The sequence below is a fragment of the Colossoma macropomum genome, unplaced genomic scaffold, assembly GCF_904425465.1.
Source record: "Colossoma macropomum unplaced genomic scaffold, Colossoma_macropomum, whole genome shotgun sequence".
In the NCBI taxonomy this organism is placed as follows: domain Eukaryota; kingdom Metazoa; phylum Chordata; class Actinopteri; order Characiformes; family Serrasalmidae; genus Colossoma; species Colossoma macropomum.
Genome location: NW_023494809.1, coordinates 10,673,755 through 10,698,529, shown reverse-complemented (window position 1 = coordinate 10,698,529; position 24,775 = coordinate 10,673,755). Strand labels below are relative to the sequence as shown.

General features: G+C 39.7%; 1 protein-coding gene across 4 annotated transcripts in view; it reads right to left on the bottom strand.

Moving 5' to 3' along the window:
- LOC118798750 (inactive phospholipase C-like protein 2) overlaps positions 1–24,775 on the bottom strand; it is an 85,238-nt gene that overhangs the window by 8,287 nt on the left and 52,176 nt on the right. For all 4 annotated transcript variants that reach the window (XM_036558282.1, XM_036558283.1, XM_036558285.1 and 1 more), the window contains exons 4-6: positions 24,447–24,650; positions 13,869–13,944; positions 48–157 (exon numbers count right to left, since the gene is read on the bottom strand). In XM_036558282.1, coding sequence (XP_036414175.1) covers positions 48–157; positions 13,869–13,944; positions 24,447–24,650 — 390 coding nt within the window. The remainder of the gene's footprint in view (positions 1–47; positions 158–13,868; positions 13,945–24,446; positions 24,651–24,775) is intronic.

Genomic DNA, 24,775 nt, shown 5'->3' with positions numbered 1-24,775 from the left:
GAAAGCAAAGATGAGAAAAGGCAGACAGAGACGGAGGCAGTGTTCACCTTGAGAATGGTGATGTTCCAGGTGAAGCTCTCCACTGACTTGTGCAGCTTTCTACCCTTCAGACCCTCCTTCACTGCCATATCATGGAGATTCTCATGAAATTCCATCGCTGAAACACAAAGCATAAAGGCAAAAAACATTATCTCATCTTTATTTATTAAAACTGAAACGGCTCTGCTAACACAACAAAAATGTATCGGTTCTTTCACAGTTTGTGTACACGGTCATATATAATCACACTGCCTGTCAAAGGACTGGAGAACATTTTCAACACCAAAGAACAAGTTTTCTTTGTCTGTTTGAAATAAACTGGCATATTAAAGCCCAAGCAGGTTTATTTAGAGGAAAACAATATCACACAAGCAAATATTTGTGCAATATTACTAACACTGCTACCTTGGGAACTTTACCAAAATCCATATTTTGTCCCCTTGTTGTGATGTCAGCATTCATCAGCACGCATTTCTCTCAGGTATTTAAACCAATTTTGGTTCAAAAGAGTTTTAATATGTGTTTTTTTACCAATAGTTTGGAAAACCAAATCATAACATCCTTATTTAAGTGAAACCTGTTCTATTTATTTTGATGAACATGAAGCTGAGTTTTGGAGCTAAATATACACAATGGCCCAATCCCATTTCACCTCTTGCCCCTTCCACTTAGCCCTACCCCTCTGTGCGTTCACGTCTAGGGGCTGGACAGATTTTTGTTGAGATAGAGGGGTCGGGTGAAGTGTTAAGGCTACATGGCCCTCCAAACGGAGGTCTTTCAGAGGCTCACTCCAGTGTTATGAAAAAAAAAGAAAAAACAGAGAGATGGCTGCGCAAACGACCAAAGAAACCCACAAATGTGAATATTTTCTATTAAAAATTACGAAAACCATTTGTATTGTCATAGTTTAATGTCGTTTCAATGTATTATGGCCCTTTTCTTCATAAATCTTGGCATGTGAAATCATCTTGAATCTATTGAAAATGTCTAATATTTCTCAATTTCAGATTGTTGTAAGAATGTTATAAGATTATTTAACTTGTTTCTAGACGCTTTGTTGTTGTTGTTGCCTGTTTTAAGCAATTTAATCTAGTGGAATTTTCTCCTTCTATGCGTCATTTACAAAACCAAGAAAACCAAGTTAATCTTAATAACCTAAAATTGAAAACCTTATGGCAAAAAGTATGTGGATAACCCCCCTCGTTACTGAGCTAAAGTGTTTCAGCCACACTCACTGCTGACAGGTGTAGAAAATCAAGTAGTCATGCAATATTCACAAACACTAGCAGTAGAATGGGTCACACTGAAGAGCTTAGTGACTTTAAAGGTGGCATTGTCACAGGCTGATACTTTTGCCACAAGTCAGTTTGTGAAGCTTAAGATCACTATGCACAATGCCAAGTGCTGGCTGGAGTGGCATAAAGCATGTTGCCACAGGACGAGCAGTGGAAACATGTTCTGGGTTTGGTGGATGCTAGAAGAACGCTACCTTTAGGTACACCCAGAGGCAACAGTAAAGTTTGGTGGAGGAGGGATAATGGGCTGGGGCTGTTTCTCAGACCCCTCATTTCTAGTGAAGGGTGATTTTAATGCTGCAGTATACAAAGACATTTTGTACAATTATATGCTTCCAACTTTGTGGCAGCAGTTTAATGAAGACCCTTTCCTGTTCCAGCATGACTGAGCCCCTGTGCACGAAGCGAGCGCCACAAAGACATGGCTTGACAAGTGTGAAGGAACTCACAGTGGCCTGCACAGAGCCCTGATCTCAACAGCACTGAATACCTTTGGGGGGATTTAAAATGCTGATTGTGAGCCAGGCCTTCTCGTCCAACATCTGTTATAGCTGTAAAGGGGGGCCAACTCCATATTAACACCAATGGTTGTGGAATGAGATGTCTAACAACCTCATATAAGGGTGATGATCAGGTGTCTACACACTTTTGGCCATTTAGTGTTTAGGCTATGAAAAACAAGGCATGTACACTGACTAACTACACACAGGCCGTTGTTTACAGGCTCTCTATAAATGTGGAAATCTGTTTTATTGGATGATATGCAGTGTTTAGTGTTCTATAAATACTGATAAATCATGATGTATCAACAAATGTGTGTTGTCAAATAATTTCTCTCGATAACAAATTGTCATATCAATTACATACTTTGTACACAGTTATACTAAGAGAAAAACAAACTAAAAGTGAAGTGAAAGTACCACAAATGTCACTGTTAGCCTGACAGGTTGCTTTCATTTTCACTACTCGCAGGCCAGCTTGTTTTCATTCCGACACGCATTGTGACGAATCATGAGGCGGCGGGGGAAAGCATCAGTTTCTGCGCAGGGCAGCAAGAGACTTCTGGCCATAGTGTTAGATGAAAAAGGGTTATTACGTTGGTTATGATTAGTGCCTATCATGTGTATATTTTTCTGCTAAGAGGTGAAGACAGACAGGGCTTGCTTGGTCTCGCTGTTTAAAGTCCAATCCGGGGCACCTGCTTCCAGGAGCCACACAAAAAAAAAAACAAGAAGTGTCATTCTACTCCTGGAGCAGCCTGGGGCCCAAATGAGGAGGGTAAACTAGAGTGACGGGACAGGTGGCTAATAGAGAGAGAGAGAGAGAACAAGAGCGAGGGAGAAAGAGAGAGAAAGAAAAAGAAGAAAAGGAGAATGTGGTGGGGGCTGGGTTGAGCGTGGGCACAGTAGACAGACATGGAATCCTTTCAGGCTGCATTAGCATCAAGGCAGGCAAAAGAGAAGGGATTTGTCACCCGAGGAGCTTTCTACTCTTTTTTTTCCCTCCTCTTCTCTTCTCCAGCAGTTTCTCGTCTGGTGAAGGATGAGCTTGGAGAGAAAGCGTCTCAGATCCGTCAGCTTTTTCCAGAGCGTCAAGTCCCGCCTGGCTCGGCAGGCCATGTGATCTTGCGGAACTGCAGAACTTCCACATTTCCTTGGACGCAGGAGATAACTCAGCAGGGGGAAGCAGGGAATAAACAGCCCATAGCGACCAGACTAGCCCTTGACCTTCTCCCACAGCAACGGCAAGACAAAATGAGTTCATTGATCTCCATGTTAGCTTCCAGTAGATGTGCGTGACTGACCGATGAGGTCGTGCAGTGACCTGGAAGGCCAGCAGGGGGACATCTTACAAATGGAATATGATCTCTTCTTTTTTACTTCAGTAAATACAGCAAAGGGGTGCAAAAATGCACTGAGGGATCAATCTGTAGCTGGCAATTCAACTGCATCAATGATCCAATCATCACAATCAATTACAATTAGCCAGTATATGTACTTGACAGACCATTAAGGTCACGCAGTGACCCAGATGTCCAACTTTTGAGTTTTTTTTTCTTTCTAATTTTCAAACAACATAAAGGACAGCCACCATGCTCAAATGATGTAGAAAAAAGGAGATACTTTTTTTTGGACAGCAACAATATGAGTGCATATGGACTAAATTTGTAGGTGGTGATTCAACTGCATTTTTCAATGTAACAGCTGATTCTATTCAATTAATGTTCAATAAATGCACATTTTTTCCCCAAAATCAAATAAAAAGCTATTTAAAAAATAAACAAAATAACAAAAAAATAACAAAAAAATATTGTGTAAATATTTTCTGCAGTTAATAATTTATGTAATCATGCATTTTTAATAATAATTCTGAATCATACCAACATAATCAAACCAAACTGTTCTTAAATTCCTTAAAGAATCCATAAAGGCCCCAGGAAGTACAATGTAAAATATTTAAATACTTGTATGATCATTAAAAATACTTGTATGATAATTATCTTCAGGCACTGCCTGAGCTGGCTGCCTGTTCCAGTAGCTCTGTGTCTGCATCTTCTGTTTTTGTAAATAGTGTTTTTCCTCTCTCATATTTTAACTTGTGTCAATTTTAATTTATGTCAATTTTTATTTACATTTGTATTTCTGCCTAATATATGTAAGTTTATGTGCAATTATATGTCTTGCTACTGTAACACTGCAATTTCCCTTCGGGACAGATAAAGTATCTGTCTTTCTTTTCTTCTTTCCGTCTGCCTTTCTTTCCTTCTTTGTGTATTGCTTTCCTTCTTCTTCTCATCCCTTCTTTGTCTGTCTTTCCTTCTTTCTGTCCTTCTTTTCATCTTCCTTTATTTCCATCTTTCTTTCCTCCTTTCATCTTTCTTTCCCTCTTTCTGTCCGTTTTTCTTTCCATCTTTTTGTTTTTCTTCCTGTCTTTCTTTCCTTCTTTCTGTCTTTCGTGCTTATCTACCTACCTACCTGTTTGTCTGTCTGTCTTCTAAAATGTGTTACATTAAACATCCAAAAAGTTTAAAACAAAAAAATACAGAAATATAATTTTAAAAAAACGTTTATCAGATCTTTCTCAGAATTGTCTGGGCGTGTTAATAATTTTCTGATGACTCCCCCCGACTTCTAACCCTCAGTCCGACTCTCCCATCTTGCAATGCCATGGAAGCACCTAAACATCGTAGCGCAAGTGAGAAATGAGTGAAACAGCCTCTGCATATACAGGAGGTGTTGTGGACTCTCCTGCTGTGTTTGTGACGCGCTAAAACATTACCCAGCTTCTATATGGTGACGTCTTAAAGAAACAGACACATTCACTCTACCGCTGGATGTGCATCCAAGGAATGCTGGCATGGCCAGCTGAATGAACAAACAAATGACTGGACAAACAACAGGCAGCTGAGCTAGTTATGATGGCCAGGTTAGCTTTCGCTTGGTTGTTAGCTTCATCTCAGTGAGTTTCACACACAGAGAGACTGAGAGATTGTGGGAGAACACAGTTTTGTTACAGCTGCGTGGGACAAGCCAACATGAGCCTTGCGATTGGTGGGGGTACGGCTTATGTAAGCATGTCTGAAGGTTAGGACCACCAAGTGAAAAACGTGCCATTAAACAGGAGTTGAAAAGTTATTCACAGCACATACTTTGTACGTGACTATTGTGTGCCCACAAGAGTAAGATTAACCTACTTAGAAAACACGGATTAGGTTCCCTAGGGCTTTAAGTCTAATTGGTACGAGGCCAGACACCCCGAGTACTTCTATAGGTATCTGGGTATGGTCATGTGAGTGTGTCTGCACTGTGTGTGTGTGTGTCTGTGTGTGTGCGCATGTTCACGTCACGTTCACTTTGATCTTCCGGGGATGAAGCCTTCAGCATGGACAGTAAATGTAACGTTTAATGATGGTACTGATTGTTTTTTAAGGTCTGTTAACCTCTCTGGTGCTCTAGAGTGTGTGTGTGTGTGTGTGTGTGTGTGTGTGTGTGTATGTATATGTGTGTGTATAAGTAAGAAGAGGTGCTGCTGGATTTAATAACGCATGACTGGGCTGAGGATTGCGGCTAGCAGCAGCACATGCACAGATCCGACTGCTCCTCATGGCAGGAGTTGCCTAGCAACGTACTGTAGGGTGAGGGTGGGAAAATCCAGGCTGCCTGCTCTAAGCACGTTCCAGCTTCTTCAGACCCACCGTTTCTGCACCATTGCATGTTCAGTGATAAACTGGCTCACAGACCCCCACAGCAAATACACTGCTGATCAAAAGTTTGGGGCACACTGCCATCTTTTGAAATGTTTCATAACCTTTAGGAAAAAAAAAATAATAATAATTTATTTTCCTCTGCCTGAAATCTGCAAAAAGTCATAGGTCATTTTTTCGTGACCATTTCCAAACCTCTGTCCCTTTACAAGCACTGTAAGTAAATATGCTCTGTTCTGCTTGGCTGCCCTGGATTGTGCCCAATTCAAAACCTAGCCCGGGCTGAAACACATCACATCACTTCAATCTCTAAACCACTGTATAATGAACTGGCACGGTCATATGTAAATAGATTTATTCATGGCTGTGACATCATAATCATGATTCTGGTACAATCTGAAACTAACACTGTTTACATGGTACACGTGATATGGGCCCTTTAACACGTTCAAGCCAAAGTGTGCAGGAACTCTCTAGCTTGTGTACAAGGCCACAAATTCGGTCCAAACATGACCCGAACCAAAATACATCGAGTTCTGAAACCCAGACTGACACCAGTAGAGTCAGATTTTGTCTGAAACTGACACCCAAAACTGTCAAATTAAATCTGACAAGATAGCAGTTACCATGTTGTGACAATTACTGCCATCATCAGACCACGGATAAAAGAATATGCTATGATAAATAATCAGCTTTTTACTATTAGGTTTAAATTTTAACAAATTTATTCATTAAGTAATGGTTTCAAACTAATGTTTTAGTCTGGGTAAGCCTTCCATAATATGCCATTCTCTGTGTGGTGCTGATACAGCAGCATGTTAGCCCTGTTTAACCTGTTCAATTCTACAACAGGATAAAACACTTTACACAGTCGCATGAAAATGTCTGGGATCCTTCAAGCATACCACTGTAAAACACTGAACACACAATGCAAAAATAACTTTTGGTGAAAAAAATTAAATGTCTTTTTGGCAGCACTTCTTTGTACTTTCCTTAATTGATCTGCTTTTTTATTTATGCACAATATGAACAAAAAACAATAAATAGACAAGAGAATAAACTAGAGACATATAAGTGCACTACTGCAGAGATAGTATCTACAACGTATGTGCAAAACGGGCAAAACATGTGCGGCATTCTCAGAGGTAGGTCCAGTGTGTAAATTATACTTAAGTGTTCAGTAAACAACATTATGAATGTTTGTTCGAGTGTTCAGTCCAAGTGTATGAGAAGTCAGTCTGCAGTAACATGGAGATAGTTTGGAATTAGATTAAAGTGGAATGTGCGTTTAGTGCGAGTGGTGTTTGCATTTGTGATCTGGTGGGTGTTGTGGGTGTGACCAGTTTAACAGCTCAAAGGTAGAAACTATAACCTGGTGGTTCTGGCTCAAATGTTCTGATATCTCTTTCCAGATGGCAGCGGGTGGAACAGAGTGGCTGGTTTGTGTGGAGTCTGATTTGACGCTGTTTTTTTCGGTTTTCGCGTTTTGATCAAACTAAGCTTAAAGTTAGCTGGTAAGCAAGAAATACTGTGTGGTTATACAGACTTCTGAGAAGGTTATCTGTAATTTTAACTGTAACTCAGAAGCCCAAATGAGCATCCAATCATCAACAATACACAATTAGCCAGTTATAAAGGCATAAAATTTAGACAGCTTGTGATAGTCACTAGCCACGTTTACATGCAGCCTAACAATCTGTTAATAATCCAACTAATAGCTCATTCAGAATAGAATTCGTCCATATATACACCTCAATTGCAATAGACCAGTCTGATTGAGACCATTTCAAATTTCAATTTCAATACAATTTCTATCTGATTGAACGAGGTGGGTAATCCTGTAAATAATCAGTTAAATAAAAGAATATATATCCGATTATATTCCCAATCGGAAAGTTTAAGTATGTTCTTCGCATGTGCCTCGCATCATAGCAAAAGTTTATAACGTTCAACATGGCAGGAGCAAAAACTGGTCTGCAGAGGAGACGAAGTTTACGCTCTGATCTTTAAAAGACGGCGGTGGGACGGACGTCCAGCTTATGTGTCTCAGAACACGACGTCTTCCTCTCTGCCTTCTTTAATAAGTACATGTGAAGGTCGTTTTCCTGAGTCTGACGTCATTTTAAAGCAATTAAAAACACAAGCACTGCTCACTGCTGCTCCTCTCACTCTGACTGGACTCACGTGATGCTCGTTGTCATGGTAACGTCTACACTAATTTTTTCTCTACGAATGCACGGGATTTTGGATCTGATTACTTGTAAAGAGCATGTAAACAGAGAATTTCCATCAGATTGTTGAGTAGAGTGAACACATAAACACCTCAGTCTTAATCTATAATCGAAATGTATGCAATCGGATCGGCAAAAATCATGCAAACGAAGCCACTGTTAAATTCAGAGTACATAATTTAGCAAGATGAGCTAAACCAAAAGACTAGAGCCAACACTGCCTAGCTGTGAGAACCCAAACCTCAAATTTTAACCTGACACACGTCTGTAAAACAATGTCCGAACCTAAATGAACCTGATGTAAGCAGTCAGGTCCTGACTGGTTCAAATATATCAAGCTCTAATGTAACGTATCTTCAACAACAGTGTAGCAGTTCAAGTCTAAGCCCTGCATCCCTGCTCAACCCAAGTTGGCATAAAAACAAGCACTAGGTTTGTTAGCATGTTCTACTAGCCTGTCGACTGATAAAACCCATCAGTGACAGTAGTGGTGGTTTCACTTAGTGCTCAGTTTTTGCAGAGGCAGAACATTTAATTTGAAATGCTTTATTAAAACCAAATATATGACAACCTACAAATCTGCAATTGTCCCTAAAGTGCTAAAAATTCTGGGTACTTTCTAGCATTAAATTAAAAGCCATCAGTCCTCACTGTCCAAATTAATTTATGCAGCAACAAGTAAATCTGTATTTGGCATTTCACATTACCTAAAGGGCGTGCAGAATCATTGGAGCCTGGAATAATAAAGCGCTGTCCCCTGGGAGAACAACTGAGGTGGCATTAGTGGAATTGCTGGGATTGCGTAATATCCTTCTTCTCTAATACTAAGTGCATATTTAGTTCAAACTTATTCATGAAGCCAATATTATACCCCTGGGACAGTGTCAAAAGACACTGGATCAAAGAATCCTCATGGCCATAAATGAAAACATTTTTTGGGAGTGCTCAGCTAACAGCAGTTTTGGCTGGAACATAAGAGACCCGTTGTTTGATTCTATGGGCTTTGCTCCATCTTGCTGACTTAAATTAAGACTCTACACACCGACTCATGCCACAAATGTCTTTTTCAGTGCACTGGCTTCATGCTAGATGCACACTTAATCTAAGACTAACAAACATAAATTTCAGGCTCACCGATTCCACCTAAAAAAGGCCTAAACCACCTCAAACTGCAGGCTTATTATTCACCGTCAGACTTATTATGCAGTAACTGAAAAATATTTGTTTTTAAGTAACCTGACTGCTTCAAAAACGTCAGTTAACAACAATAAGCTGTGTTTTACAACAGACACTGAATAAGATGAATAATGAAAAGCAACAAAAAAAAAGTTCAATAAAATGAAAAGTTTAAAGTAGCCATGACAAAAATATTTTTTTTTTTACAGTGTACTGCACTTTCAATTTAACTGATTTAATGTGTACATCATTGCCACATTAATTAATTTAATGGGCTCGCTGCTTGGTTGATGCTGCACTGCAGATAGGGGGCTACCTGGACTGGCAGTGTTCGGCTGCATGAGCAGTGCTACGCTGCAGCTACAAGGCCTCTTGGGCTGGCTGCCTAAACAATGCTACATCACAGCTACGTTGCTGCCTGGGCCAGCCGCTTGGGTGACACTGCACTGCAGCTACGAGGCTGAACTGGTGGTGGTCAGCTGCAGGAAAATCCTACCTCTTCGTGGCTATGGACATTTTTAGCCTTCGAAAATGTCTATAGGCACGTCAGTGAAATCCCCCCCACTAGCTATGGGAATAATGGAGTTGTGTGTGTTTAGTGTTTACGTATTGTTGATTATATATTTTGTTATTTTCTGATTGTAAAGCGTCCTTGAGCATGGGAAAGGTCCTTTATAAATAAAAGTGATGATGATGATGAGGAAATTCTTTTGACCGATAACCAACAGCCATTAGTGATGACTAATTAAAGCAGCACATATATATATATATATATATATATATTTTTTTTTACCCAGTTTTCTCCCCAATTTAGTCTTTGCCAATTCCACCCGCTAGTTAGGACTCCCCCAATCACACACGATGCGATCAACGCTAGGAGGGCGAGGCTAACACAGGCTTCCTCCGAGACATGTGAAGCCAGCCACCGCATCTTTTCGAACTGCCGCTCACGCAACGTCATTGGACAGCCGAACGCGCTCGGAGGAAAGCGCCAACCGCCAGATCTGTTACGTCAGCTAACAGACGCCTGCGCTGACTAGCATCGCGCTTAGTAAGTGATGGGGGGAGAAAGGCAAGCCATCCCACCCACCCAGAGAGAGCGAGGCCAATTGTGCTCTCTCGGACTCCCGGCTACGGATGGCTGTAGCATCACCAGGGATCGCACTCGCGATCTCCTGATGATAGGGCCAACGCTTAGACGGTTGCGCCACTCAAATGCAAAATCAACATTATACAGATGAAGATGAAAACAGCAGATTATTCACTCACATCCTCAGAAGACATATTCCTCACCAAGTTTTAACTGAGTTCTCTTTGAATGCTCTTTAGTAGCTTTAACATTTTAAGATCTACTGGAATATTTCACCATGGGTTTAAATGTAGTTCAGCCAGTCAGATCCGTTACATTATGAACCTGAACAACACTATTCATAATGCGTTGTTAGCCAAGTGGGCTCTGAGTTCTAAAAGGTATGAACAAGTGATCTGAGATCTCCAGCAATTCTAAAGAGGACCAAAAAGAGATCTGGTTCCCCTTTAAAATTCACTTACAGTATGAACACATAAGTCATTTGCAGCTTCTTCCCATTCGACTTTGGTTCATTTAAAAAGAACTATATATGAAAACACAGTATGAACACCCTAATGCTTAATTTTGCATTTATAAGAGTGAGGAGTTGAAGTGTGGGCCCACATACAGGCCTTTACTTCTCAATAAGCCAAGAAATTATGAGCATGTTTTATCTTAGCCATAACTTCGCTCGGTATATGGGCTTGTATTTGTTTTATGTTTTGCACTTTTGGTAATTTTGCATGTCCTATATGTTCTAGTGCTGGTCTACTAGGTTGAACTCCCGTGTACTTTGTACATTTGGCGAATAAAATGATTGTGATTAAGGTTTAAAGGCTGAAGGCAGCATGTCCTCTAAGGTTTTTAGGGTTTAAGAGAAACACTAATACTCAGTACACTGAAATTGTCTGCAATAACGATAAAAAATACATTGTTTAAGAAGAAAACCTCTGTACGCTGATACCTGGGACCACTTTCTGGCTGAAGAGAGTTTTTTTTGATGGATTATTCAGGACTCGCTGTTGATGCTGGAGTTTTCCTCTTGGTTGTGTGGGAAAATGGCGTTAGCATTGACCCACTTTCCTTTCCACAGTCGCTCCTGACGCCTGCATGCTAACAGATGCCCACCGGAGTGACACGGCCACTGATCCGATACGATGTGAATTAATTAATGTGATCCAATTTGTCGTCTCCGACATCATACTTAGTGAATGTCCACGATATCTGCGGAGGTGATGTAATTTGAATGGAAGGAGAGTCATTTGTTTACATTTTGCTACTGTCTTTCTGGCGGATACCTCAAAGTCGCAGACAAAGCCTGATGAAAGTGGATTGAAAGGTGTGTGTGTGCGCGTGTGTGTGGTGGGCCGAACCACAGAGATTCAGATGTACGGTGTGTACTCACTGATGTGCCAGAACAATAGCGAATGAATATTTTATGTGGCCGCAACTACAAATCAATAAAGACTGAGGTGTGATAACAGCAGGCACTGTTTTTCCGCCAGAAGTGGCAGCGTTAAATTCTGGCGAGAATAACGTAATTAAACATTAGGAAAGAGATGCAATCGCTTTAAGAGACCCATATTCATCAATGACCTTAAAAGCCTTGGCTTCAACTGCGTTTCATTAAAATTCTGCCAGCTAATCTAAGAAATCAAATCTAGCAAATGAAGGAACAGAAAATGGGACTCGTTTTATTAGTGACATCTATCATCTCGATTGATCTGGATTTTAACGAAAGAAGCGGCCGCGCTGTAGTGTTTGTGCTTGCGTGGGGCGGGGGAGTAATTGCTCATTGAGAGAACAGTAAATAGATTCTGACAAGTTCCATCAGCCAAGATCAATGAGCACCACTGCCTGCCTGTTGCATTGATCAACTCTCAATCACCGTATCCTGGCAACAAGACCATCTGTGGGATATACACTACTGGAAGTTTGGAATCACTTTTTTAAACAATACAAAAGCCATATTACAGCCTTAGCAGCTGAAATCTATCAACTGTCCAGTCTTTAGTGTGTCTGCACTTTGTCTTTTACAGCTTCCATTCTTTTCAGAAGACTCGCAGTTTTTCAAAGAAATCTACAGGGATATTTTACCACACTTAAAAAGTTCAGTCTTGGAAGTTAGTTGTGTTGTCTGCTTCTCACAACCCAAACACATTCAGTGATGTTTAGGTTTGGACTTTGGGGTGGTCAGTGCATTGCTCTGAGAACACCAGCAGCTTCAAAGATTCTTTTTTGTCTATTTCCTTTTCTCTGTAACATCTTCTTGACAGCTACACAACCTTTCAGACCCATAGTGTTGAGCTGTCTTCTCACAGTGGAAGGACGGCTGTGGATGTTTTCAGATCTGAAGCAAGAGTAAAGTGCTGTTTATCTGATGGGGCAGTTTTGGTGTCTACCAGGTCTTCCAGGTGGTTGTTAGGAGTGCCATTTTCTCTGTATCTTCTAATCCAGTTTTGGAAACTCCTGCTAGTGGGTTGTCTTATATCTAATCCCAGAATTATCTCCTGAAAATGGAATAATTTGTACAGTACTGTAGGTGTACAGTTATAGACGGTAGTCCAGTTGCTGCATAATTTATGTGCCCCCTCTACACCATTCATTTTTTTCATGGATGTTTTCAGATCTGGAGCAAGGGTGGAGCTTCATTTTCTCATCTTTTTTCAAAGATGAAAGTGTTGTTTATCTGATGGGGACAGTTTTGTTGGTCTGTCAGGTCTTGCAGGTGGTTTTTAGGAGTCACATTTTCTCTTATCCTATGACTTTCCACCTCCTGATGTAAGTGGATTACTTTATATGTAATCCCGTTCAGAAATATCTCTGGAAGTTGCACTGGAAGTTAAATAAATGAAGGGTGGTGTGTATTTATGAATGTTTCTAATCTGATGCTAATGTCCTATGAGTTTTGAACGATTTGTATAAAGCTGTAAAATTAACTTACAACAAAATGAATATCCAGAAAGCTTTTCATATACAAAAAGCAGCACTTAGAGTAATCTTAACATACTAAAATTGACTTTTTACAACCTTTGGTTCTGAACTCAATTTTCTAAGAGAACAGCAATCCAGGAGCATGTTTCCATTTCAAAGTTGTAGTACAACTGGCAAATCTATCAAGGCAGCATGACACCAATGGAAATTTACTGTAGGCTATTGTTATTAGTGGCACTAGAGAGAGCTTGGCAACAGCTGAAATGCTGGTCATGTCCCTGTTCCATCATTTGAGGCTTTAGGGGTAAAAGAAAGCAGATGAAGACCAGGGTCATGAAAGAAGCAGAAGAACACAGATACATTCAAGAGGCTATAAAATGGACTTTAAAACAACAAGCTTAATAATACTGCCTTTCTTCTGCATTCATTCCCTTTCATCTGTGGCCGAATGCTACTGAAGCTACCGAGCGCAGCTTGCAGCTGCTCGACTCATCGTAGGTTGCGGGCCTTTGATTCTGTTCTGCAGGAGCAATAGATGTTTACCCCTTTGCAACCCCCTTAATTAGAGAACAGAGAGGCTGATACCATTCAAAACTTATGCTTGAACTGTGTTTCAAAGCAGGACATCACACAGGTGGAGAGAAAGGCTTATGAAAAAAGATGGCTCTTACGTAACAAACCAAGTGGCGGCATAATTAGTTTATTCTCTTTGAGTCTCTTTGAGCTTTTTGTGTTTGAACTTGCTTATTTCTGCACGTTGTTTCTGCGGGAGCTGCGATCGAAGTTGATCGTTACTGTTCCAGGAAAAATCCACACATGGAACATCACGGTTCTCTCTCTCTCTCTCCCTCGATCTCTTTTTCCCCCTCTGTCTCTCACCCCCTCTCACACAAGCTCAATCTCCAGTCCTCACTGCTCACCTGCTTTCTGGACCTGGAGTATCCTCTCGTAAACACTCTCAGAGTTTTCCAGCAACGTCCTACTTGTCTGGATCATCTGCGAGGAGAGAAAATAACAAAATGACAATAACAACATGAGCTTTTGTCGTGCAATCACAAGAAACAACAAAGCAAACTATCCTTTAAAGGAACTGTTGGGTGTGAAACACTAATGTAGAGTGCCAACCATACGCCAAATGTTGGTTGCTTTTTCTGCTTTGCATTATCCAAGTAATCCAAAACATATCCAAAGATGTTGCATTCTGTCCAGTCCATTGCTCTGACAGTTTTGTGGTCTACCAGGTCATGCACAGTTGTTAGGAGTCCCATTTTCTCTGCATCTTTTAACCATTTTTTGAACTCCAGTTTCAAAAACGTTATTTTTTAATACTTAATATTTTTTCCACTTATTTTTCTTTGACGTTCCCCTTCCTTACAGAGGTGGATTATCTTATACTTATCTCCTCAGAAATATCTTACAGATAACTGTAAGCTTGGATGATAACATAAATGTAGACAAGTGACTTGTCTGCTGAATTATTGCAATAAACAATATTACTGGATCTGAATTCAGCTGTGAATGAGCATTACTATTTAATTACCAGCTGGGCTGGCTTCTAATATTACTTAGTAATAATTAATTTAGAATAATATAACTATATTCTGCACAGACAGGGTGTAACACTTAACATCTATTAGCTTTCCATCCAAGCATAGAATGACTGTATAAAGGGGACAGTTGAATAATGGCTCAGGAATAAAAATAGCAGCACTTAAATTATTGCAATATTTGATGATGCCAATTATTGGCCCATGAGTACACAACAATGTGTCATACAGCATCAGAAACCACATAAGCAAGTCTATTTGAGATTACTTAATGTCTCAACACAGTTTGAGGCAAGTTTGATGACTTATGGATCAAGCTTGTCTAATGCTAATGGGGGAGTTGTAAGTTCCCATTATTTGTTAGCTACATTAGCCTTGTAGCTCCTTGTAGCAAAACCACATAAATAAATTTTGGACACCAAATGTCATAACTAGGGTAAGGGGAAAGCAGAACTAGTGCATTAGAACTAGCACACCAGATGTGTGTTTTCCTCTCTACCTTGACCATGCTGTTGGGTTTGGCACTAAGTGCTAGCAGCAGCCACATTCAAAGCATTATAAAGATAAGTGGCAATGCCGCAGAGTGGTGGTCCAGAGCTGCTCAGTGTAGCGTGGTGTTTTTCTAACGAGCGATTGTAACGAGACAGAAAGTGGGCTGAGTTACACAACGGATATGTTCCTTTGTTTAAAGGGCGCCCACGCCCTGCTAATGACCCAAGCGGCTCTGCACATTCAATACTGAGAAGCCATTCAGTCTGACACGCTCTATAACTAACTCAGACACGGCGCATCTCGGCCCAGGGCCGCCGGCCTCATGTCCTCAGCTGCCCTTCAAAGGCAATATGCAGCGCTGCAGGAGTACTTCTGAAAGCTACCCACTTCCTGCTGACACAGTATGATCCAAATAAGAGAAATGCCATTCACGATGGATTTGTGAGGATTTGCAAATATTATGCGTGCTTAACATTTTTCTGTGAAACAAGAGTAAAACTTCAACACAAGCATATTAATAAGAACGTTGTATAATCATATAAACATTAGAAACGGTGGCACTTTATTTTGAGGGGTCTTTTTAACAAACAGCGGACTTTCAGCAACATGTCAGAAACATAAGAGGGTTAGGTTTTGGGTAATGGAAGTAATATATTAATAATACATCTACTTAATGTAAGTAATGTATCAACAGAACATCTAAAAAACTTCACTACTGCTATCTCACTCATATGTTGCTGATGTGTTACTGATAATCTGTTAAGAGTTTATTGATCATCTTCAAAGGACCACTCCAAATGAAGTGTTACCGGGAGATCTATATAAGGGCTGCACAATATATATATTTTTTTTTTTATCATAATTGCAATACTTGTTTCTCCAATATTGAATTCCATTTCGAGTTTTCATGTGGAATTCAAGGAATTCATGAGATCCAACATGACACCAAAACAAAAAAGCTCAAACTAATGCAGGCAAATCTGTGTTTACATTAAAGAGTTTTTACTATATTGCTAGAAGTGTAGCCTTCACAAAATGTAGAAACTGAATTGTAATTGCATGATGTCATGGGCACACTGCTAATTGGTGGCTATGTGATTTCATTCATTATGACTTAACTATGCTTTGAAGCTATTTAGCTTGGAGCTGAGTATCTGACAACTTTAACCCAGACTATTTAGTACTTTTGCAAAGCCTGCTGTCAAAATCTTCACAAAATTCAAAGCAGTAGAAGGGGTCACACATTTAGGATCATTTTTAAACACAGCTGGCATTTCTTTTTTCTTTTGCTTTTGACCTTGAAAATTAGTTTATGCTTTGAAAGCTCTGGAAAAAAGTAATTAAAGTAAGTTAAAAAAAGAAAAGAAAAACTCTTGTAGGATTTCAGAGTCAAGATAAGCACTGGAAAAATGAGAAGTTAAATGATGGCTTTTGGATAGAGCCACTTTGTGACGCCATTTTCTTTGAAAATGACTTATTAACCACCAATGTCTTGCACAATTACAGTCGCCAATAAAGAAATGATGCATTAGCTAAAGCTAGAGCAGACTTTTAATTCTCCTGTGTTAAAGGATTTGTCTAAATATGTTTCAATTAATGCCAAGGGCACAGGTCCTCATGTTCTTCAGGTTACACTAATTGACTTGAACATTCCCACAGTGAGTAAGAGCACAGCAAGGTTGCATATTAAAAGGCACGCTGTCCTCCCCCACCAAGAAAGAGACACAGACAGAGAGAGAGAGAGGGGGAGAGAGAGAGAGAGAGAGAGAGAGAGAGTGAGACTGAGCAGCTGCTTTTGCCTCATGCTGAGCGTCCGCCTCCTGCTTTTGATGGGCTGTGCCCAACGTGTCTGATGGATCAATCATGCTACAGTGCCAAGTTCCTGGCAAAGCGAGGGCAGACAACAGCCCCCCTTTCCATCTCTTTCCAATTACCCAGCCATGCGGCAATGACTGCTCTTATTTGGCACGGATACAAAGAAAGAGAAAAAAAAAAACTGAGAACAAACTGGCTTTGGGCCACTTCCGTAACTCACAGCTCACAGCATCAAACTCTGAAAAGGTGACAGTAGAACCTGGGGCCTGACCGATAGGAAAATACTGAGTTAAACGACGATTTAATAATAGATATTATTGCCATTTATACATTTTTAATTGTCAAACAACAGAAATTCCCTAGACTTACATATTATAGATATTATAGCACAGCGGGCGGGGAGCCCTGGTGTTCTTAGCGGCTTCTTCTGTTTGTTAATTATCTTGTTACTGCTGTTCTCTCCTCTGTTTTTTCTCCAGGTTTCCACCTACTTGCTAGGTGTCCTGCTAAAAAGCTGGCACTTTCTCAAGTGAAGCATCACTGTATTTTTTCTAACTGCCCCAACAAAGTCATTGGATACCTCAACACACTTGGGGGACAATGCTAACTGCCAGTACTGTTACATCAGCTAACAGACACCCATGCTAGCGTCTTGCTGAGTGATCATGGAGCGCGAGGCCCATCCTCAAAGGGAGCAAAGCCAATTATGCTCTCTTGGACTCTCAGTCATAGATGGCTGTGGCATCGCCAGGGATCAAACTCACAATGTCCCAACAATAGTGGCCACATTTAGACAGCTGCACTGTTTTTCTGGTATAACATTATTTTCATGCTAGTAAAGGGTGATATCCCGATTCATCCGGTTGAAATATAATGAAGTAGTGAGTTTTGTCACAACTTTTATAGCACAAATAAGTACAGATAACACAATGTATTCACAGTCCAAATCATGCTAACGATATTCCGTTTAGCTGAGGTAGAGTAAGGGAGGTCTGAGTCGCATTTCGAGTGCTTCGTAGTCAGTTGGAGTCTGAGGAAACGTTAATCTAATGCGTTTTTTGAGGCTGCAGACAGTAATATGAAAGAAATGGCTGGACAACAGATCGCTTGCCCCACCTTTGGAACCATGATACATAACACAAACTCTAAGAAATGAATTATATCATGATATGGATTTTTGGCCATACCACTACCTCACACTGCATTGTACATGTTTTTGTTATTTTAACCATGACGTATAAACTGTGTTTCTGTTATGAAGTTGAGCAACTGGTGAACAGCTGTAAAAAAACTATTAAAATCCGTGGAAATGACCAATTCTCCTATATACTATACATTGTATACATCAGGGTTTTTATAACCATTGGGCTACGGCTCACAAATGGGGCCTTTGGTGGTCCACGGGCCAATATTGAGGTGGCGCAGTGGGCACAGTGGTCCATTGTTGGCCAGTGATGGTGCCTTGTCTTTGAAATCAGTGAAAAAATAACTGATTTAACAACAAAAAAAGAAATTTAAAATGCTTTTAAACTGTAAACAATATTAACTGTAAATACAAGTCCTGCAAAACAAAACACACTCCCCCTGACATTCCCCTTACTTTGCCACTAGTCTGCTTGATTTCAGATATAAAAGAAGCTAACGTTAGCCTAAAATGTTAACTTATGTGAGCCTGATATATTGACATGTTGTCTGATATGCGCCACATACTGCAGAGCTTGGCACTCAAACATAGCTGTACTGAAAACTTCCCAAAAATGACATTTTTAATAAAAAAGTAAAGGATGAGAATCCCTGGTACATATATAACTGTTTATACAACTATATCATTCTGGTACTATTTGAAAATGTGAGCTGTCTTTTTGCATTGTGTAATAATTTGATGATTAATGGCCCAAAATTCGGTGGTATAAAATCTCATTATATTAATATGTAGGTCGAATTAAAGTCCAGCCATCCGTGCCCAAGTGTCCAGTGTCCTCGCTCTCTTTGGGTAGAGAGGATTGTCCACCCTATTCAGTGCAACGCTAGCCAACAAGGGCGCCTGTTAGCTGACGTAACAGAATTAGCAGTTAGTGTTCTCCTCCAAACGTGCTGAGCTGTGCAATGATGGTGGCAGATGTGGTGGTGCTTCAATGTATCTTGTAGGAACCACAAGCTAGCCTTCACCCTCCCAGCTTGGTAGCATCATGAGATGGGAGGAGGTCTAACTAAACAACATATCAAACAGACCTTACCACTGTCCTCAAAGGCATGGCTTACGCTGTCATTCCGAACCAAAAAGAAAAAGCTAACTGCACTGTTCAACATAAGCCTGATCCCAGTACACACAGGAGCACACTCCCCAGATCTGCAGTGTGTGATGTGGTTCCCACAGTCTGCGAGGCAGAAGGAAGTGATGGGCGGGACAGTGCAAGTGGCCCTTAGTCACATTCCACAGCTGCAGCGGCAGTCTGTAGGCTGACATGCCTACTGTGATTAGACTCCTAATGACTGGAGAAATTACAGCCTTGGTGGCAGGCCCAGCAGTATGGGGGGTATTTATAGTGTGGGCCACTTGGAGGAGGAGGAGCTGGCGACACTGGCATGCTTCTGCGGTTGGTAAACAAAAAAAAAAGCACTGGTTGGCCTCCAGGGTACATCACGTGTATCTTGTATCTCTGTATGTTGAGGCAAGAAGTGTTTAGTGAAGCGTTGTACTAAATATGCCGCTGCCCACGGCTGACACTTTAACAACTGTAAAACCTACACGAGAATCGATTTCCACGTGATAGCATCACCACACCTGTGTCTAACTCTTAGAGAAAAGATGGACTACCATACCGGAAACAGTTTTCCACTTAACCTTTAAAAGTATAGAGTTATTACTGTCATTTTATACACTAATTTTCTGTAATTATGTATAACTATTCTTAGGGAGGTCCTGATCCTTTTTGCCCCCACTTGATTAGAGTATTTTAATACTGAGTGTTGATATGATGTGTAATTTCATAGCTAATACAGCCACACGATTTTACCTCTGGCCTTGTGCTACTCTGCAGAGATGTGGGCTTGAATTGGTTACCTGGACTCAAATTGCATGGTGACAGACTCACCACTCGACTTGGAATCGAGACTTAAAACACAAATAAGTCATTAATAGGCCTCTCCAGCCTTACATGTATGACTTTGTGTGTCAGGTTTGGTGTGGCCATGAGAAATCATTACTGCAAAGCCATTCTCCTGCAGCTTGCAACATCAGACACAAACTGCAGGCTACCAAACCATTTCGTGTTGTTTTACCCGTTTTCTTTAAAAGAACGAGGTAAAACAACATGCAGACATTTTAACCACTTTCTTATCTTCTGAAAACATTTGATCTTTGCAGATAATGTCTGTTTAGGGCACCTCTATAATAGAGTGCAAAAAAACAAACAAACAAATAAATAAGCAAACAAATGGAAACAGATAAAGCTTATTGTAGCTTATTGCATTGGCCCTGATTTTATAAACTACAGTTAGTTACATAACAGATTATAATTACATTATATTCTGTATTAATAAGTACTAATCTGCACCTCCAACTTTTTTCAATTTGTTTCAATTTCCAAATAAAACAACAAAAGTAATGCAAAAGCAATGAGTAAAATGCAAAGGACATCTTTTCCTTCTGCAAAGCTCTCCTCTTTTATTTACAACCACAAATATGTAATGAATGAAAGCAGGGCTCAAACAATTTTACTGATCGTTTTAACAATCAAATACTTCGGTTGTCAAAATAATAACTTCAGTTGTCAAAAATAAACTTTCAATTTGATTATTAGTCGATCAATTCATATGAATAATCAAATATCAAAATATTTTTTTGCAGCCCTAATTAAACGCTTACAGTCTGCACTTTCACAGAATTTCTCCTCTTGTTCCAATGAGCTACGAATGAGAAATAATAACAAATTACAACATGCTTTTTCAGCATCGATAACAGCGGCTTCTAAGGAGTTGATAGAGCAGAATTGAAAAGCAGATTCACAGGAGGTTCTTCTAAGGAGTCACAGGAGTGCTTAGGCATGAGATGCGACAGACGGGATCTGCTGCCCAGTGCTGTCAGTGAGGTGGCACTGCATATAGACATCAGTGCATAACTCAGTAAAGCAAGAGTCAGGACTAAAACCACAACAGTGAGCCGCACAGCCTGAATCCCAAAATACTAAAATTACATAGAAACCAGAGTGTTTAGTTATGTTTAGTATTTACTATTTGATGTCTGAATGGTTCAAATAGCACAAGCAGAATATATCTGAATGTTAAAACCAGTGATGCCAGTGCACTTTTCAAATGGACCGAGATGTCAGTTCCCTCATTTATTTTCAGTTTCACCTGATTTTTTGCAGCAACTGTTGATGGAAATGATAATACTTTGACTATATTTACAGGAATACTTCATCCGAAAAGCTAGCAAGAACATCAACGCTATTAAAGAAAGCAACTACAGTTTAGACCACTGATAATGACATAATTTGCATAATGTAAGCTTTTGTTCACTGTCTTAATGGAAATGACTCATTGATGAATCTTTAATAGTACAGAAAGCACACCTGCAACCATTAGTCATATTCATATTCACACCTTTAACGTAACGTTAATCACCCAAATGACTACAGTCTAGCATAAAAAGCCTGCTGTAACATTTTTTCTGGAACACAGGGTCATGTGACATTATCAAGGGGTTTACAGTGTATGGTACCACTTTGATTGGAAATGGTTAAATCTGCTTCTCCGTGTACCTTATCTGGCTGATGCAGGAGCATCTTTGGGACCATAATGCCGTTCTTGCGTATCCCAGAATACCTATCCTCTGGCACCTTAGCAGGATTTTAACTTTGCAATTTGTGATAATATGCATTATTCAAATAAATGAAAATCACATCCATTTATTATTCCCACCTGTGGATTCTGATTTATCTAGTTTACATTTGCCTCCAACACCAAACCCCTCTGAAAATCGACATCCTGAATGTGCCTGTGGTTGGCTCCCTCCCTTCAGGCAAGCTTGTTTTTCACTTGTTTTTCTTTTCCGTATTCATGAAAGATGGGCTATTCAAACAAAGAGTAACTGTTCGTTTCTTTCAGCCTGATAGTCATACTGAAACATGATTGCATTTGTAAAGCCTATATAACAAGCGATGCCTTAATATTCACTAATGTCGACCAGGGCACTGAGCATGCTGTGAGTGACCCATGCCTTTCTGAAGAGGAGGCTATCATAAATGCAATACGTAATTGACATTCAAAGTTATGCTAATGGTATTCACAGTCCATAGCTCTCCCAAGTCTGCTCTCTGCTCTACACTAAGTGCCACCATATCTCTGTAATGTCTTTTCGTAAATTGCACACTGAAAAAGACAGAAGCTGAAAACCTTCTGCTTCCAATAGAAATGGAAACTGAGCAAGACCAAACTGTTGATACTGTCTTTTTCTTGTACCATTCTATTGTATGTTTGTCAAACATACATAATAATTGCTAAAGCTAAAACATCTTACCTTTTAAAAAGTCAATTACAATGTTTCATTAAATGTGCAGATAGGACTTGACTGGCTGCAGGTGTGGTTTATGGGCTATTAACGTTTCATCAACAAGTACTATCCACCCTACAGGTCCCTTAATAACAATAAACAAAATATTAAAAGTAAAGTTTCTACAATATATTATCCTCTTTTTTTACTCCTCTTATTTAGTTAGGAAGCATGATAACACCAAAATTAAGCCTGTCACAATTATGTCATCGCTAAATCGCACATCATTTGAGATGATTGCAAGTATTTAAGCTGACAGCAAATCATTTTCCACAGTTATTATACTTTAATCAAATTATTTCACAGTGTAACAAACAAGTGAATTAGGTGTGTTGGGTAAATGCATTTATGGAGACATCAAGTTCTTACTTGTGCTATAAGGATTGTTTGTTTATTTGTTACCTATGTAGCTAATTCAAGTGATTTTTAGCAGGCTTGCTGACAGAATGAGTTTTTTTACTTATATTTTTACTGTCGTGAAGAACATGTAGCTTTACTTAACTCTACAAATAATGCTGTGTAACATTTGTGTGTACATAACTGTGTGCATAGTACTGATTTGACAATACAAGCAGTGTTTGCTATGTAAACATAGCTAGCAGGTAAGGTGGCTAATCAGCCAATCTGACTGCTGTAGGCTTGTATTAGTTGTAACAGTTGTAAACAATGAACTGGAAAACACAAATTGTCAACCGCAATTACAACCCCATTTCCAAAAAAGTTGAGACATTGTGCAATGATGTGCCCATCATTTAAACTCTATATTTCCTAGGACTTAAGGTGCAAAAAAAGCAAGTATTACCAGATATCTGTTTTCAGCTTCATCATGTGTGATACTAGCATCTTCAAAACTACTTTAAACTGAGTTTAAGAAGTGTGTAGCCTACCCAATGTCACCATTTCTATGTTCTGTCACTTGAAGACATTCTGCCTTTTTTGTCAAAAATATCCATGATCTTCAGTGTCTAAATATTTTGCATCTTCGGGTCATTTATTCACATTATAATCAGTGTATAACAACCTTTACTTAGCCTTTAATTATCGGTGCAGATCTCTGAACTAGTGCCATTTAACCCAGGCAATCAATAATGGAGTGGCCCAAATGTTACATGACATATATTCAATCAGTTGCATAACCACTGATCCCATTATTTCACTAGGCAGCCCATCTTTTTGTTCCCATTATCAGACTGCACTTGTGTTCAATCAATTCTTACTGAGTAACTCATATTAAGCATCCACCAATGCAGCGTTGCTACTGTGTGATTTGTCATCACATTTTTGAGGATTATTAATTGCTGACTGAAAACCACATCCAGTCTTCTCTGTAAAATCAATCTTTCTTGCAGTTTTCTCACTTTATCAGAATAAAAGTGTTAGATCACCTCTTGCTGAGTCAGACTCTCATGCAGTCTTGATTTGTCATCAGGTTTTTGTGCATTATTAATAGAGTTGACTGAAAACATCAGTGCTCATACATACAAGGATCACTCTGTACTTAACCTTGAAAAGTGAATCTTTCTTAGTGTGAATTGTATATTGCTGCTGTCGGAACAAAGCCTTGTTTCTCCAAAATGATAAGTTTACAAGAGAAGGGAAAAACATACTTGACTTTTAATGTAAGTCAATGGAACCAGACGTCTTTTCAAGCACTGTACACTGTAAAGGGCAACAGGCATTTTCAAACTATGCCAAAACCTGAAAAATGACAAAATGGAGATACAAGGTTTAGTTCTGACAGCAGCGATATGATGATGTTTGATGCATTCAGTGATGCGCTGGATTGGTGTTGGCATTGATACTAACCTTATCAAATGGATTGGATATCAATCAGATGAAAATCCACATTCAATACTGTCTTAGTCATGGCTTTTATACGATTGCAACTTTATTAATAGAGATGGCATGAGAATCAAAGGGTATCGGTATGTTCATCTGGTACCATTTTAAAATACGACTGACCTTATAAATGGGTTTATGAATGGCTTACAACAAAAAACATTAATAAAACAGTTATAACACACAAATAAAACCTTTGCTTTCTTAATACCAAGAAAAATATGTGCACAGTTCACATAATAAATGCTTACCGTCTCATACGCAGTGACCACCTTTTTGAGGACATCAGGCAGCAGCCCCTGGGCCTCTATGATGGGGTACTGGTCCTTGAGGTTGAACAGTACTACTGGGTTGTTGTCTGCACCAATGAGACGAGAGGACAGGGCCAAGATGCACTGCTTCAGGTTCGCCACCGCAGACAAACCGCAGAGCTCTTTAAACGACACTATTGCATTCTGTGGAAACACACAGTCACGTCACAGCACAGAGCCTCAGTGAGAACCATTTGTGCACGTCAAATGGTGCATTGTTACAAACGTATTAAACTGACAGCTGGACAGTACAAGTCACAGTACTACTT